Raw genomic sequence first — 18204 nt, 5'->3', positions numbered from 1 at the left:
AATTTAAAACCAGCTTCATATTTTCTTCTGATAGAACGCTCCATCGTAGATAGGAGATGCTCTTACAATAAAGGTGTACAAGGGTGTGAGACATAAAAAATACAAATCAGTGCAAATGTTGCTTCGGAATAGTTCAGGTAGATAGATAGATAGATAGATAGATAGATAGATAGATAGATAGATAGATAGATAGATAGATAGATAGATAGATAGATAGATAGATAGATAGATAGATAGATAGATAGATAGATAGATAGATAGATAGATAGATAGATATGAAATGCACAAAATAATAGACATTCACTTTATATTGTGAACTGAATTTTCTAATACTTTTCAGTATTCCTGATATCCTTATCTTATAATATTTTTAGCTATTAACAAAATTTCAAGCCCCACACCTAATGCTGCACTGTTTCATGAAATGATTTTGACATGTGGGTGTGGAACATAATCGTGTTAAAAGTACGGCTGTCAGTCACTGGCATAACTGAAATACTTCTGTGCAGGCAAATGTTTGGGCGAGATTTCTCTGATTAGAATCATTCAATGCAAAGTTCATGGAGATGATTGCTTTTGAGGAGCATAGTTTCTGACAAAGAAGCAAAAAAATGAAAAGAAAAAGTGGTGTTTATGATGAAGTTTGATGTTTTGAGGATGATAATGTCAAAATGACACGTTTAAACAAGAGTTTTTAACTGTCTTCAAACGTCATGTTTGTGAGCCTTGAAAAACTTTGTTGCTATGGCAATGAAAAGGTTTCAGGGAGTGAAATCTCATAGTTCCAATCAGCCGCCTGAAGACATTTTTAATCTCCCACGTCAAAGGTTTTAGAAAACCTGCTTGGACTAGTTAAGCTGCTGGGAATTTGTTTTAAAATAATAAATAAATAAATAAATGTTGACAATCACCAGATGAACACTATTTCATTATTCTATGAATTTAATGTATATATAATTGCTCTCTCTCTTTATATATATCCACTATATATAAAGTTTATTTGTGAGAATATAACAAACTAAGAATGTTAAATTCCACATGTAATTTGGCCCGTATGTATACACGTTGTCCGATGTAATGTTTCAATTACTTAGTCCTGGTGCATTTAACACACAATAATGAAAGCTACCCATGAGAGCATTATGAGAGTGCACTCAGAGGGCCATGATGATAGGGGACTTTCCACCAAATGATGAAACGATCAAATGTTTGTGTGATGAAATCACCAAGGGGGATGGACGGACGCACTCCACCCAGGCCCACTTGATGATAAGATTGAGTGTCCACACACCAAAAGCTAGAGATGGAATTATCGTGCTGCATTAAACAACTGGGTGTTCACATTCTGTATCAAGTCTCAGTTGAGGAGCTCTGTTCATTGAATCACCCAGAGGCCCGTGGGGGGTCTTAATCTGCGTGTGCCTATAGTGCATCTACTTGTCACACACTGCTGAGTAACAAGACCAAAGGAAACCAAATGAAGCCCTTTGCTGAGGTCTATGCAATTGCAGCACTGATCATCTAGATCAGGGGTAGGCAACGTCGGTCCTGGAGTGCCACAGTATGTGCAGGTTTTTGTTCCAACCCAGTTCCTTAACGAGAACTCAATTATTACTGATGAAGCACATATTGCTTAAGTGACATTTTAATGCTTCATTTTAGTGGTCTCGCTTGTTAAGGTTCTCCAACCTTAATTGCTTATTTCAATCTTAAACTGCTGCATTCAGTGTTTTAATTGCTCCTTATTAGCAATAAGATGTAAAAGACAAAGCAGCCAGCAGTTCTCCAGCTAGCTTTTTTCCAATTACATCTGTGTGTGTTCATCATGCACGGTTTGATTTAATAAAACACTTAATAGAAAAATGTGACAGACTGAAAATGATCTGTTTTAGGCTTCAAATCATTTGGATGATATCCTTGGAAAGGAAAAAAAATCTACGATATAAAAGCCTTACATTGCACAGACTAACAAGCCATAAAATTAAATAAGGTCTGAGATTGGCAATGATTGGTTTCTAATTAAGCAATTGGGTTGAATGAAAACCTGTAGCCACTGCGGCTCACCAGGACCGACATTGCCTATCCCTGTTTTACATCTTATTGCTAATAAGGAGCAATTAAAACACTGAATGCAGCAGTTTAAGATTGAAATAAGCAATTAAGGTTGGAGAACCTTAACAAGCGAGACCACTAAAATGAAGCATTAAAATGTCACTTAAGCAATATGTGCTTCATCAGCAATAATTGAGTTCTCGTTAAGGAACTGGATTGGAACAAAAACCTGCACATACTGTGGCACTCCAGGACCAACGTTGCCTACCCCTGATCTAGATGCACCACTGTTCAGTGCCGTGTAACTATAAGTACAGTTTATGCTTAAAATGTCTGTAGTACTAGGGTGTTGTACCGTGTTAGCCATTATGAATGTAGAGAAAAGCCAAGCAAAATGTCACCTTTTATTTTTGATTACATCCTGCCTGAAGAAGGGGCCTGATTTGCCTCGAAAGCTTGCATATTGTAATCTTTTTAGTTAGCCAATAAAAGGGGTCATTTTGCTTGGCTTTTCTCTGCTTAAAATGTGCAATGCTTCCATTCCTTCATCTTGTCTTTATAGTAAACTGAAGCCCATATGAAGGTGTGTAATAACATTTACACAAGAATCGCATGTTTCAATAACCAAGACAAATGTCACAAGGCACTACATACAAATCATTGGACACAGATTGGCCATTTAGATAAGTTGCTCAGTAAAGATAAGAGGGGCACTTCGCTCACTGCTAAGATGATGTCACACAATCTGACTTCTAGTTTGAGGGGATGTTAAACTTGCCTGCTGCAGCTGCTTTTCTTATTACATGAAAATGTCACATTACAAGACTAGAAATCATAGGGGATGTCAAATTAGACGATTGCATGATGAGTTTCCAGCACATTTCCAAAGAATTTTATGTGCTCGCCTCTTTTCCTGACAGCTAATAAAATGCTGCTTTGCAGAGCTGCTGCCAACATGAATGTTTTACAGGTATGGCAAATTCAACCACAGTCTTGGACCTTTTTTGATTTTTTTTCCATTCTGCCGTCTTATGTAAAACAAGGTGCATCAGACAGATGAGCCTCTTTTCTGTCTGTGACGTCCAAAACCCCAGCATTCCTCATTTCCCTTCTCTGCATTTCTTTTACTCATTTACTCTGTACACAAGTGACCTGAGACAGAACAATGACCACCGCTCCATTATCAAGTATGTAGATGACACCATGATCATAGGACGCATATCTGGGGAGGATGAAAGCCACTTTCTAAATCAAGTGGACTGTATGGTAAACTGGTGCAATAAAAACTCTCTCACTCTGAATGTAAAAAAGACCAAAGAAATGATATTTGATTTTAAGAGACAGAAATCTGTAGTTCTGGGGGAGGAGGTAGAAATAGTAACTGAATATAAAGACTTAGGAACTTACGTAGATGCTGGAATACTAATACAAAAAAATATTCTCTAGATGCAACCAGCGCTTATTTCTCCTCCATAAACTCAAACTATTCAAAGTAGACAAGGACCTCATGTTGTCCTTTTATCGCAGTCTGATCCAGTCTGTGGTCACTTTCAGTTTCATTGTCTGGTTTAATAGTCTGACAAACCAAAACTCAAAAAAGATACAGCAGATTACGAAGTATGCAGCTAAAGTTATTGGGGTTGATGTACGTAGATGATTTGACTAGTGTGTGTCAGAAGGCAATGTTAAAGAAACCGGAAATCATCTCAACTGATGACAGACATCAGGACTAAACTTCAGTAAATCAGGAAGGATAGTCACTTTGAAAACCCACACAAATCGCTCCATAAATTCCTTTCTTCCTTGTGCCATTCGACTTTTCAAAAAGAAATATCGGAGATAATGATTAAGGTTTTGATATACAGTAAATCCTGTAAACTTTTTTTTTGGTGTAACTATGCATTATCTAACTGCCTTGTTTCTATTTGTTTGTTTTATTTCATTCTGTCTGTTATTAGATGCAACTGAGAAGGCAAATTTCTTGTGTAAACATGACTAAATAAAGAAACCTTAAACCTCAATTATATGCACTGTACTTCCAGCTGACAGCTCATTGGCTCTTACCTCCCACACACACACAAGCCCGCACCTATGACTCACCTGCTTGATTGGCTCAGGCGAGTCTCAGACTGACTGGACTGAGTCGCTGGGTATGTCACATGATACGACTGCAGGTGACTCTGTAAATGAAGGGCACGACTGAAAATCATTGGTTAAAACTGTGCAATGTGATACGACTTTAAGACAGGAGATATGAATGTGTGCTTTGTTGCAAAAAAACAGATGTGTAGCACAAAGTGATTTACAAGAAGTTAAGAAGAAAATGACGGTCAAAAAGAATAAATAATTCAACAAAATGAACCATCCATCCATCCATTTTCCAACCCGCTGAATCCGAACACAGGGTCACGGGGGGTCTGCTGGAGCCAATCCCAGCCAACACAGGGCACAAGGCAGGAACCAATGTCGGGCAGGGTGCCAACCTACCGCAGACAAAATGAACTAATAAAGTGGTGAAATAAAAAATTCAAATGTACATAATACAGGCAAACAAGTAAGTAATAGAAATGCTGGAGTCCTTAAATATGAATTAAACTGAGGAGCTTATTTTTTAAGTCTCCAATTATTATTATGATCATGTAAATCCAATGCTTTAGTTAAACTAATGTTGGTAATAATTAAAAAAAAAAAACAACAACATGTGTGCTGCCTTGGATATGGAAACCTGTTACAACATGTAAGGGTGGGCATTGTAATAGGAGGAGGTGGTTGTGAATAAATTGAGGAATGTGTGTTTTAGGGATTTTTATTTCTTTCTGCTATTATAATTATTATTATTATTATTTGGAGGACAATCTAACTGCAATTGCCTTTACTTCACTATTGGCACGTAGACTTGTCTTGCTCAACTAGAAGAATCCTAACTCACCTATTTTAAGTCAGTGGGTAACTAATGTTATTTATTATCTGAAATTGGAAAAAATCAAATTCTCACTTAGAGGATCTGTGCAGAACTTCTTCAGAACCTGGCAGGATCAAATCAATAACATTTTAGAACAGGGGTGTCGAACTCCAGGCCTGGAGGGCCGCAGTGGCTGCAGGTTTTCATTCAGACCCTTTTCCTAATCAGTGACCAGTTTCCACTGCTAATTAAATTTGTTTTCCCTTCATTTTAATAGCCCTGTTTTTAAGGATTCGGCTCTCTGAATTTATTCCTTTCTTCATTAAGTGACAGCCAAACAGAACTGAGACATGAAACAAGCCAACAGATGACCAGCTAAACTGGGGCTTCAAACTCCAACCAATTTCACTCCAACCAGTTTCTTAATGAGAAGTTGATACTTGCTGTTAATTAAACTCATTATCTAATTTCATGGCCTGTTGCTGCTCTCATTCTGCCACAGCAGACATTTCCAGAACTGTTGATTTTTTCTAAGAACACCATCAAAATGTTTTGGTGACCTGAGAGATCAGCCTTACTGAGACCTTCACCTTTCTTTATTTTCAAATATTGTGTGATGGGCACAGGTGAGCTGCTCATGTGGTGGCTTGTTTTGTGTCTCACTATTATTTGGCTGCTAATTAAGGAAAAAGAAAATACTAAGGGGTCTGAGACAAGTTAATTCAAATGAATGCTAAAGAAGTTAATTAGCAGCAAAAACGGGGCACTAATTAAGAAGACGGTTAGAATGAAAACCTGCAGCCACTGCGGCCCTCCAGGACTGGAGTTCGACACCCGTGTCTTAGAATACGCATTTAAATTGAGGAAGCAATTTCTCATTCCTTTTTTTATAATAGCTGTCTATCTATCTATCTATTAAATAGATAGATAGATAGATAATGTGAAAGGCACTATCTATCTATCTATCTATCTATCTATCTATCTATCTATCTATCTATCTATCTATCTATCTATCTATCTATCTATCTATCTATCTATTAAAGTTTTATACTTTTGGCCTCTCTCTCTCTCTCAGGGGTGGGGGTTGATTTGTTTCGAACTTAGTTTTGTAAAATTTAACTTGCTTGTATGGAATTTTGTTTTATTTTAATAAAATCAATAAAATTAAAAGATATATATTATCATTATTATTATTTTGTAATTTGAAAGCAATTTCAGGGGATAGTTCTAGTTCCATTGCTCCCAGGCCAAGTGACAGGGCAGTATTACGCTGTGTGTACATGTGTTGTCCTCGACCAGTAGTAAGAATAAGAACTCAGAAAAAATGTTGGGGTTCCAACCGGGTCACCCCATTTACTTCAATTACGTATGAAACAAGATAATAATAATTCATTAAATTTATATAGCGCTTTTTTCAGTACTCAAAGCGCTATCCACACAGGGAGGAACCGAACCCACAATCTAACCCTAACCCTAACCCTAACCCTGTGAGGACAACAATAACAAGATAAGATAACAAGATGGCACCAAATATAACAGAAATAAATGTAGCTGTCAGCTATCATAATGTTCTGCACTTCATAACCAGAAAAGGCAATGTAAGCTGAGCAGCTCTGTGGTGCAGCTGCCTCATGGCTCCCCCAGACTGCTTTCAGATCACTGCCTGTCACTCTCGGTGTGCAGATTGCCCCCTATACTCTACTGTTCATCCCAGATATGAGGTAAGATAAACTGTTCCCTATGAGTAAGTGTGTCTCCGCACATGGCTGTACTCTGCGATGGACTGGACTATAGTAATGACCGCTCCTTGCATTCTGCCCAGTGCTGTTTGGATGACACCCTCCCCAATGCCACTCCACACCAGACCCCAAACTAGACTGAGCATGTTTTATTAATGTGTGGGTAAAACGTAGTACATACATTAATTCTCAAGCTCATTTAATACAATTCAGAGTCACTGGAAGACCAGAGTGTATCCTGGCAGTACTGGGCACAATGCAGGAAACAACCCTGATTTGGGTTGCCAGTCCATAACAGGGCATGTGCGGGCACGGACTAACTTAGAATCATAAATTAGCCTAACCTGCACATCTGTGAAGATGTGGGTGCAAATCTAGAAGACCTGCAGGGGAATCTCACCCAGACGCCGAGTATGGCCTTCGACATCAGCCTGCTGAGTCTGTGAAACAGAAGCACTTAACCATTATGGGCACCGCAGACGATGTCTATGATGATACCAATCACAGTAATAACAACAACAACAGTTCAAACTTGAAAAAACTTGAAAAAAAAAGTAAGACAAGTACAACTGCAATATACTGTATATATATTTTTGTGAAATCATGAGGTAGCGCCACCGTACGTGAGTCATGTTCATAGGCCACCTGGGAAAAAAAATGACTTAATTGCATCTGCTGTGTATGTTATTTTAGAATCTAAAATCATACTCTATAAAAATAAATAACAGTTATAATAACTTTTCAATTGTCTATGCCTTGATCAAACCCCCTCAGGTCTTTACTCCGGGGGTTGAAATGTTAGGAGCTAAAAACTCAAAAGTCTTCCCTTCAGAGGAGTTTCTTCTTGGTGTGGTTTAAATTTAACACAACGGCTTCCTTTTTCTGTTCCAATAATAAGAACAGGGCCCCAAGGAGTGCACTAATCACCATTAATATCCAGGTGTTATTATCTTAGAGCAGATACCTGATCTTGTGGTTGCCAAAAAGTCCTCGGAACCGTGTGAAGTGTAAGCTTTCTATATTAAGGAATTATTTCTTGGCACAAAAACAAAAAAAACACATGCAGCACCTTCTCATATGTTTAGTCATATGACTAATGTTGAGATAAAGGATAAATTAGGGTGCAACGTAATAAATATTCTAAAAAGACGTGATTTTGATCATCCTGAAAGTTTGGCTCTTTCTTTTGTTAATTTTTCAGTATTATGAACACTAATCTTGACTACATATCTAATTTAATCAAAAAAGAATCTGCTGAAAGGTAGTTGGCAAAATAATGCAAATCATCCCAAATATTTTTTTAATCTTTATATCTAATCACATTAATTCCATAGTAAGTGTCTGAATTATCTAGCTAGGGTGAATCTCATTATTTTTGATTTTTACCATTTCATTGTGATTGCTTTACTGTTAATCTGAAATTTAAAAGCTTGCATTGCCTCAAATCATGAACTGCCTATCTAACTGTTGTGGGGAACAGCCCGGACACAGACAGGCAGACATCGTTTAAAGCACCACAACATGTTTATTTACAAGACTATGTACAATAAGTGAAGCACACACAACCCACTTCATCCCAAAGTCCAGGCCTTCTTCCTCAATGCTTTTTCCTCAGGTCCGCCTCCACTCCTCTCCTCCGAGCTCTGTCTTTCTCCGCTCCTGACTCCAGCCATCGAATGAAGGGAGGTGGCCCCTTTTATCTTCACCCGGACGTACTCCAGGTGCCTCCCAACGAGCTACTGCCAGCACTCCCTGGTGTGGTGGAAGTGCTGGAAGCACTCCGGGTGTCCATGGTCTTCTTCTCCCAAGCACTTTGGGGTGGGGCGAAAGTGCTGAGGGCCAGGGCTCCACAGGCATTGTGGTGCCCCTGGCGGTGACCACAGGCCCCTATAGGGTTGAGCTTCTAAGCTCTGTTCCCGTGGTCCCCAAAGCCACCAGGGCGGTCACCCCCTCATGGTCTGGAGGAGGCGTAAGACCTCCTCTGGCCCTTTTGGGCGTCCCGGCTGAGTACCACCCCCAGCCACTCGCCACACTGTTTTCCCCACTTTCATCAAGATGCCTGCTTTATTTATGAGCAACTCAAGCACAATGTCTCTCTATTACAAAAGAAAATCTTGAGATGAGACGAGACTATAGCCAAGAGATTTTTTCAAGTTCCGCCCTCCTCTAAACCATTTCCGGTTTACGGTCCATGCCTGCGGTCCTCTCACCTCTCATTGATGTGAATGCTTTTGTCAGACACAGTTCCTGCGCAATCAGCTCTTATAAATTTTTACGTTTTCCTTACTTTAAGTTCCCAATAAAAGAAGACTTATGTCCAAATCTTAATTAAGAATTTCATCCTGAAGGGTTATCAACAGAAGAAATGATTGCACGGCAATCCTAGCGCTGAGAAACGATGAAGTCAAACGAATTAATGTGAAAATTGTCGCTCAGTTACACGGCAGATTGTTTAAATGCGTCTCAATTGACTATGCTGAAACAGTTGGTGGTGATTGTGCGGAAGATGAAAACATACAACTTACAATATCCCGCAGAATATCTACAACCTTTAACACCATCTGGTCATCCACTGGCCAAATTACCGGTGAAAGAAGGATGTATCGTAATGTTATTGCGTAATTTATGTATGAGGTGATGGGCTATGCAATAGGACAAGATTAGCTGTATTCAAAATTGTAAACTTTTAACAGGTGACAAGAAAGGTAATGTAGTACATATTTCGCGGATAACAGACACCATAAGAGATCTTGATATGGCAATTGTTTTAAAACATTTACAGTTTCCCATTAGAATAGCTTTTACTATGACAATTAACAAATCACGGGGAAAAACATTTGAAAAAGTCGGTTTATTTATTAGAGAGAAAGAAACGATATTCACTCACGAGCAGTTATATGTTGTGTTGTCACAATGTAACTCCAAACACAAAATCAAAATCCAAAGCGATATTGACGAAATGTTAATTCCAAATATTGTTTTTACTGAAGTTTTACAGTAAAAGTGTAAGTTTAAAAAGTATTTGCATGTTAAATTCAAAGCCGAACAGAATGAAAACATATAACGCAATGAATATCTCTAATGCATCATGAAACATAATTTTCTTTCAATTAATTACGTTTTTACTATTTTTTACTATAGTTAATTACTTGCTGTAATATAAAACAGTTAGTTCTATTATGCATATGCAACAATTCCCATGTAAATAACAATCTGTTTAAATTGTACATGTGCTTCCCCATACGTGAGTGGCAGAGCCGTGAAGTGGCTAGCGTGTAGCGCCTGCACGGGGGTTGGTGAGCGAAGTGAGCAGGGGGCAGAGCCAGTGGCATAGCTAGGGAGGGCAAGGGGGGATTATCTGTGCCCAGGCACAGCATCCAGGGGGTGCCAAATTTCCCTTCCCCATTGCATTTTGGCAAACAGGAGAGGGGGCATGAAATCTTCCGTTGTCCCCGGGCGCTGAAAACCCTAGCTACGCCTCTGGGCAGAGCCCCCTAGTTTATACAAATCTGCAAAAAAATTGAGCTTAAAGGTGTTACTTTAATTTACAGGGCCTTCTGGAAGTATTTTGTTGTCTGCAGCCTTGTGCTAAAATCATTTTCAATTTGTTTTATTTCCTCATCAAGTAGCCCCCCAATACCCCAAAATGGCAAAGCATAAAAGTGATTTTAGATTTTTTTGCCAATGTATTTACAATTAAAAAAATCGTAAATATTTTATTGACACAAATATTCAAGCATAGGTAGTGGCAGACTGTTAACATATAATGATATTTACAGTGCCTTCCATACCCTATAAGGGACAGTATTACCTTGTACAGTGATGAAGAAATAAAAAATGACGAGGGGGTACCCACATCTAGACTTAGCGAGGTGTAGCACACTTACAGTATTCTGTGGCAGTCTGCTAAGTGGCGTTGCTCTGTATTGTTTGTACAGCATTCCATGTTCGTTGGTGTTGGTTGCTTGGTACTTTTTGTAATGGGTGATCATAAAGAACAGCGAGTCTACATTAAATTTTGTTTTCTCTTAGGGAAAACAGCTGCTGAAACTGTAGCAATGCTTGAAACTGCTTTTAAAGAGGAAGCTTTAAGTAAAAGACTGGTCTACGAGTGGTGTTCGCGTTTCAAACGAGGGGAAATGTCACTTGATCTTGCTCAGGGCAACATTTTCTTGTTCCCATCCATCCATCCATCCTCTTTCCGCTTATCCGAGGTCGGGTCGCGGGGGCAGCAGCTTGAGCAGAGATGCCCAGACTTCCCTCTCCCAGGCCACTTCTTCTAGCTCTTCCAGGAGAATCCCTAGGTGTTCCCAGGCCAGCCAAGATACATAGTCCCTCCAGCGTGTCCTGGGTCTTCCCCGAGGCCTCCTCCCAGTTAGACGTGCCCGGAACACCTCACCAGGGAGGCGTCCAGGAGGTATCCTGATCAGATGCCCGAGCCACCTCATCTGACTCCTCTCGATACAGAGGAGCAGCGGCTCTACTCTGAGCCCGTACCGGATGACTGAGCTTCTCACCCTATCTTTAAGGGAGAGCCCAGACACGTTGTGGAGAAAACTCATTTCAGCCGCTTGTATTCACGATCTCGTTCTTTCGGTCACTACCCATAGCCCATGACCATAGGTGAGGGTAGGAGCGTAGATCGACTGGTAAATTGAGAGCTTTGCCTTGTGGCTCAGCTCCTTTTTCACCACGACAGACCGATGCAGAGCCTGCATCACTGCGGACGCCGCACCGATCCGCCTGTCGATCTCACGCTCCATTCTTCCCTCACTCGTGAACAAGACCCCAAGATACTTGAACTCCCCACTTGGGGCAGGATCTCGCTACCAACCCTGAGAGGGCACTCCACCCTTTTTCGGCTGAGGACTTTTCTTGTTCCCACATATGAAAAATTACTAAAAGTAAAAAGTTTTTGTTCTGTGGAAGAAATCAAAGAAAAACCACTGCAGGCATTGGACAACGTTCCTCTTCAGCAATTCCAAAAATGTTTCCACCAGTGGGAATACTGTTAAGACAGACAAGTGTGCAAATTCGCCAATGCTTTTCAATGGGAAATTTTGAAATTTCATAAATGTGTACACCACGCTGTATTCGAGATGTTGTGTCCAAAATTAAATCAGCAAACTATTTTGCAGTTAAAATCACACAAAATGCTTCTTGGTTTTAAGATAGACGAGGTCACAAATTCACCAGTTCTTTTCAATGGGAATTTTTGAAATTTTAAAAACATGTACACCATGCTGTATATAAGATATCATTACAAAAATTAAATCAGTAAATGAGTCTGCAAATTCGTCAATGTTTATAAATTCACCAATGCTATTCAATGGGAGATTTTGAAATTTCAATAATATGTACACTGCACAGTAGTCGAGATATTGAAAACCAAAATTGAACTTTCCCAACATATTTCTTTGAAGAGGAACAAACTTGGTCCACTGGGAGACAAATTGTTTAATTCTGAAATAGGATAAATAGATAGACTGACATGTTATTGTAGTAGGTGCTTTATGCTTTTATAGATCAGAAAGCCATATAGCTCCTTTCACCGGAGAAGTACAAAGTCACTGCATAAAACTGAGGAGAGCGTAGGCATAGTGATGGTGTGAATATTAGTGTTCAAACACGTAAGAGTCAGAGTAATCAAAGAAGGGCATTTAAGAGTTGGACTGTGCCCACCAATCCAAATACCAGTAGTTCTATGATATGCAGCTCTATTTCATGTGCAAATCTCAAATGCCCTCTTTTCTAATTTTGCAGATTGTGTTGGGTGTAGATTTTTCATCTGATTTCTTTTTGGTTTTTTTTTGTAGGACAGTTGCCCATGAGGTCGTTGACGCTGGCCCTGGTGTTTTTGATCATTGTCCAAGCTGTGGAGCAGATAAAGGGTGATGCCAAGGCCGGAGAGGAACAGCACACCCTGGATAATTTGGACATTCCACCAATTGGGATGGCAACAATGGCACAGCAAAATGAAAGGACTGCTTTTGCCTCCCAGCTCCATCACAGCCAACACGAAAGCCATACTCAAAGAGAAAAGCAGCCACTGAGCTGGAGTCCTGACCCCCTCACAAACACAGTCACTACGGTGGATGCCAGACTCTTTACCAAGAGACGATACCGTTCGCCAAGGGTGCTCTTCAGTTCTCAACCTCCAGAAGATGATGAAGCCATAGACGATGTCCCTGGGATGCCAGGGTCAAGAGTAAAGCGTCATGCAACTCCAGCTTTGCACCGTGGAGAGTATTCAGTGTGTGATAGCATTAGCACCTGGGTGGGGGACAAAACCCGAGCTACAGACATCAAGGGGCAAGAGGTGAGTGTCCTGGCAGAGGTGAACATCAACAACACCATCATCAAACAGTACTTCTTTGAAACAACATGTAAAATCAAGCAGGGACAGCAGTCGGGATGCCGGGGAATCGACAGCAAGCATTGGAATTCCCGTTGCAACAACACTCACACCTTTGTTCGGGCTCTGACAGTGGAAAACAAACTGGTGGCCTGGCGATTTATCCGCATCAACACGGCTTGTGTTTGTGTGCTCAGCAGAAAGTCCTGGAGACACTGGCCAATCCATTGACCAATAGTGACTTGTACATCTGGACCTACATCCGAACACTTTTTGCTCTATAGCCTGCCAAAAGAAACATCGATTTGAGACCAGAATTGACTTCTTATTTTCTGTTTGACCAAAAATCCTTTTCCATGACCCTTGCCCTACCTCAGTCTGTAAATTATTGTGTCAAGATGTTTTAAGTTATAAGAGCTGCATGTTGTATTTATAGTTTATATGTTCACAAATTTACCGAAAGGAAAAAAAAAAACAAAAAAACAAACCAACAGAACAGAGCTTTTTGTTATTTATTAAAACCTTGTGTACAAGCTTTAAGTGTTACTGGTGTTTTTGCTTTGCGATGCATGAGTCCCTGTCTTGCACCCCAAAACACGAGGCTGCGTCTCAGTACTTTAGCTAAGTAAGCTTTAATTCAGCTTGAAACAGGAAGAGCAGGGTTATTTATTGTAGCGGGATCTACCACTCTCCTATTCACAGACACGCCAGTCAGGCAGGGTCGTGGCCAGGCTAGTGGATAAGTAATACTGTGCCCTGCATTTACAATGCATCACCCATCGAAGACAAGCATTTACAGTGTGACCGCGATAAGCTCATACAGTGGTGCCTGTAATGTGCATGTAATCCAAAGCACTCGTATATCAAAGCGAATTTCCCCATAAGAAATAATGGACACTCAGATGATTCGTTCCACAACCCAAAAATATTCATATAAAAATGATTAATACAAAATATAAAGTTAAAATACATAAAACAAATTAAACTGCATTTTACCTTCTTACCACTTTACACGTGGTCACAATACTTTAGTATACAGTATACGCTCGTACAGATGTTGACTATATGAGTGAGGCACACCGACTGAGACCAAGCATGGAAGACGATTACCCACAATCCTTCAGCGAGAGAGAGAGAGAAGAACCATTGGCTCAGTTGTGATCACAACTTGGCAGACAAAGCATATACTGTTGGGTTTTCTAGAGACCAAAACTTTTAGTCTCTTTCAAGAGCGATCCGGGCGCACTGTCAAAACCGGTCGCCATAGTTTCGCTTCTTGATCAAAAGAACACAAAAACCTTCCTCCTCAAAGGAGCACAGTGGCTCAGGAGCTCCAACCGGAGCAGAGGATGTCTGGGGGAAGAGAGACAAGGCAGTGAGACACTAGGACAGCCACAGCACGGTCTTTTAAATGTTTGAAGCCCTGCAGCTCATGTGGCATGGCAGCATGCAGCAGGCTAGCAGCTGGTCCCGCAAAGAGGTGATGAAAAGCTTTGTTTGTTTCCCATTGTATCACTGTTTAACAGGGGGTTTTGGAGTAGCGGTCAATCCCCTTGGGGCTGCGTTCACCGTTTTCACAATATGTACAGTACTACTCGTATTGCAAGACCTCGCTCATTTATCAAGTTAAAATTTATTTAAAACTTTTGCTCATCTTGCAAAACACTTGCAGACCAAGTTACTCACAATACAAAGTTTTACTGTTGTTGGTTCTGCGGAGCTCCGCTGCAGCACTGTGAACCTGCGGTTGCCCCGGTAATGGACAAGCAGTCTTTCAGAGCTGTGGTAATTGAGCTTCGCCGTGTCATCCCATTGAGAGGGGGGGTCCCAAAAGAGTTCAGAAACCTCACAGCTTGTTTAAAAACAAAAAATATATAAGATGATCATCAACTGCAGTAATGAATGAAATGGCCCACCACTTGCGAGTGGCCCTGCTTTACCACAATGGAATCTTTGCCAGAATGGGACTTTATGTCCTTCAGGTTTTGTGTGAAACTTCCATGTGCTATCTGCTTTCAAAAGTACTCAAGTACTTAACGTAAAAGTACATTTTAAAATAATGACACTGAAGAACAAAATACATTTATTTCATTTTTAAATAACACATTTTTTTTTTTTTTTGCTACAGAAATGCACTACAGAATAATGAATCATGTAAATGCGAACCTGCCTTTGATCAGCACATACAGTAACAGCAGTCTGTGCCACGGTGATGACCTGAAGTGTGTCACGTGTGTGTTTGTGGATATGACTTGCATTGTGCCTCCCTTACTGGGATACCCAGTAGTGATGGGCGATTCATGAAGAATTTGTTTTTTTTTAATAACTCTTTTCAGTGATTCATATGAATTGATTTGTGAGCTCAAATGAATCGGGTTGATGGAACTCAACGGGACTAGTGCAAAAGCACATGCGTGTTTTGTGTGACGTTGTCATCATCTTCCATTTTGCAGCTGCTGCCTGATGGTGAATGTGTGAAGTGCATGCACAAGGACTCATGAGTCTTGACTCATTTGATTCAGGAACGAGTCAGTAGCTGAGTCTAACGATTCTCCTTTCTTTCTTTGATTTGTGACCTAGTCAGCACCTGACTAATGCTAACCTTTCACCTTAATCAATTGTATAAAATAAACAATCTAACCTGGTCAACCAGAAAATGACATTGTTATAAGTAAAGCGTTGGACATTGAATGGTAATCCCCATATACAGGTGGAATACCGAAATTCATGGGACCATAAAAATATTTAATTATAGCGGAATTTTCATTGTAATGAATATAGGGAAAATATGTATGCTATTGTGACCAGGGTCGCCGGCGAGTCAGCATCTCTAACATCAGAGCCACAAGGACAGCTCCGTAGCTGGATTTGTTAAACTGTAAACCAAGGGCAAAGCAATTGGTTGTCTTCTTCAGGATCACGCTTCCCGCATAACATGCTTGTTTCAAGATGTTAAGAACGTTTAACACCAGGCTTAGACCTGCTCTTCCTTTCTCACACCCTCCTGGTCTGCCACAGCAGTGATTCCGAGCCACTGGTATTCTTCTAATCTGTACATGGGTGCTAAAGCAGGACGATTGCCCCCGTGTTGCAACTCCTATCTTGTGTGCTTCAGCAATGACGTAGGAGCTCCTTTCTTGAATGAAGTCTTGAGACTCTGCCTGCTTTCATTAAGCAGTAATGAAGTACCTGCATTTTCCTTGGAAACCCAAACTCGCCTTCCTGTCTCTCATGCAACTAACTCTGTGACCCATCCTTGACAATACCTGTTTAATAAAACAGCACTTCTTAAACTGTAAAAACTACTGTTAGGTTTAACATCTTTTTCAGTGCAAACTGACATTGTTTCTCACTTTTTTTGTTCATTGCAAAGAAAACTTTTCCAAGCATTATGAAACTTGAACAGCACAGTATCCACACACGACACAATTATCCACGCAGTTACTAGATGGAGCACTGACTCAGAATTTGATTATGTGTATGATGTTGCACTTACACTCTCGCCAAGACTGCCTGAGACCAGAAATTCTGCAACAGACTGTTACTTTGTTTTGGTCTAACAAGAAAGAGACAGCCTGTTGAACAGGCATATCAAACATGTGGCCCCCTGGGCCGCATGTGGCCCGCAACAGAAATCTGTGCGGCCCGCATGACAGATCCTAGTTAGCACTAAACTTGTACAAAATGATTACTATCATTTGTGATTGAATCATTCTGCATCTTCAGTGTTACTTATTGACTTTTCTTACTTCTGCCTTCTGACAAAGCGTGTTTTCCCATGGCATTACGGTACCAGAAACATCATCTGCTAGTATAGCCACGAGCCTTGACCAAAGTTAATGAGCCGCAGCGTCACAACTGAAGTGCTAGGTTGCAGCAGGGGTGGCCTTAGGCATGTACAAACTGTTCACCTGCACAGTGCCACCAAATCCCAGGGGCCGCCACACCAATATATATTGAATATAAAACAGAAAGAGAAAATAACGACACAGCTGACGGCAATGTGGCTGAAAAACATTCTGTTTCTTGTTAATTAGTACGCTGTATTTTCAAATGTTGCTAGAGTCGGAGCAGTAAGCTATATGTAGTATTATAATGTTTTGCCGTAATGAGAATACCACTTGGTTTTCAAGTTACGGACACGCATATATAGAAGCGTGTCATGAGCACAAGGCGGCTATGCAGTGTCCGCAATGGATGTGGCCATCTGCCATGCATAAAATACCATATTGACATTGCCAGGCGAAGGGGCCACCGATTCTTTCTCTGCCCAGGGCCACCATGAGCCTAGAGCTGCCCCTGCTAAGGCTACACTACTGACTGGGTTGCTGAGACTGGCCACTGGGCAGAACTGACCATCACGAGTAGTAATAGCCCGCATATTTTCACGTTTTTTTTGCTCTAGTTTCATGTCATTTTGTGCTAGTATTGCAACGAACAGTTAGTGCAGACTACAGCTGAAGATCTGAAGTGGACGCGAGAAGTTGGTGAGTTGTTTATTAACATATTTTTGTGATTTGGAGTTTGTAAAATTATTGTAGTTCAGGTGGCTTTTTGCATATCGGCTTATTTTACAATATAAACTTTGAAGTAAACTTAGTAAAGTAAAATTTGATTTTTGGAGGATTTGTTTTCCAACTTGAATTACTGAGCAATGAATTCAGTGAGCATTTTCATGATGTCAGTTCGCACAAACAGGGCATTGCGCTGTTCTCTTACAACGTTGAGAATGCGCCTGAGAATATCCATCCATCCATCCATCCATTTTCCTTCCCGCTGAATCCGAACACAGGGTCACGGGGGTCTGTTGGAGCCAATCCCACCCAACACAGGGCACAAGGCAGGAACCAATCCCAGGCAGGGTGCCAACCCACCGCAGGACACCTGAGAATATCCAAATGGAATTGATTGAAGTGCAGTCAGATTCTATTCTGAAGGCAAAATACAAGGAAGTTGGTGTGCCAGGCTTGTATGCTTACCTGCCACCCTCGTATGTGCAGATCCGTAAGTTGGCATTGAGAGTAGGCTACTGTCAATGTTCGGAAGCACTTACCTTTGTGAGCAATTGTTTTTGTTAATGAAAGCTTCCAAAACCCCACATCGCTCAAGACTTACCATCGAGCACCTTTCATCCCTCATAAAAGTTGCAGCTGCAC

At 40.6% G+C, this 18204-nt stretch overlaps 1 protein-coding gene across 2 annotated transcripts in view; it reads left to right on the top strand.

Moving 5' to 3' along the window:
- The window catches only part of ngfb (nerve growth factor b (beta polypeptide)), a 72299-nt gene extending 58716 nt beyond the window's left edge, over nt 1–13583 (top strand). For both annotated transcript variants that reach the window (XM_028796496.2, XM_028796495.2), the window contains one exon: nt 12510–13583. In XM_028796496.2, coding sequence (XP_028652329.1) covers nt 12521–13279 — 759 coding nt within the window. In that variant the 5' untranslated portion in view covers nt 12510–12520 and the 3' untranslated portion in view covers nt 13280–13583. The remainder of the gene's footprint in view (nt 1–12509) is intronic.
- Nucleotides 13584–18204: the final 4621 nt, after the last annotated feature.

This window comes from Erpetoichthys calabaricus, chromosome 3 (genome assembly GCF_900747795.2).
Source record: "Erpetoichthys calabaricus chromosome 3, fErpCal1.3, whole genome shotgun sequence".
Lineage (NCBI taxonomy): Eukaryota > Metazoa > Chordata > Cladistia > Polypteriformes > Polypteridae > Erpetoichthys > Erpetoichthys calabaricus.
Note: the sequence above shows the minus strand (reverse complement) of the source record. Positions and strands in the feature narration are given on the sequence as shown.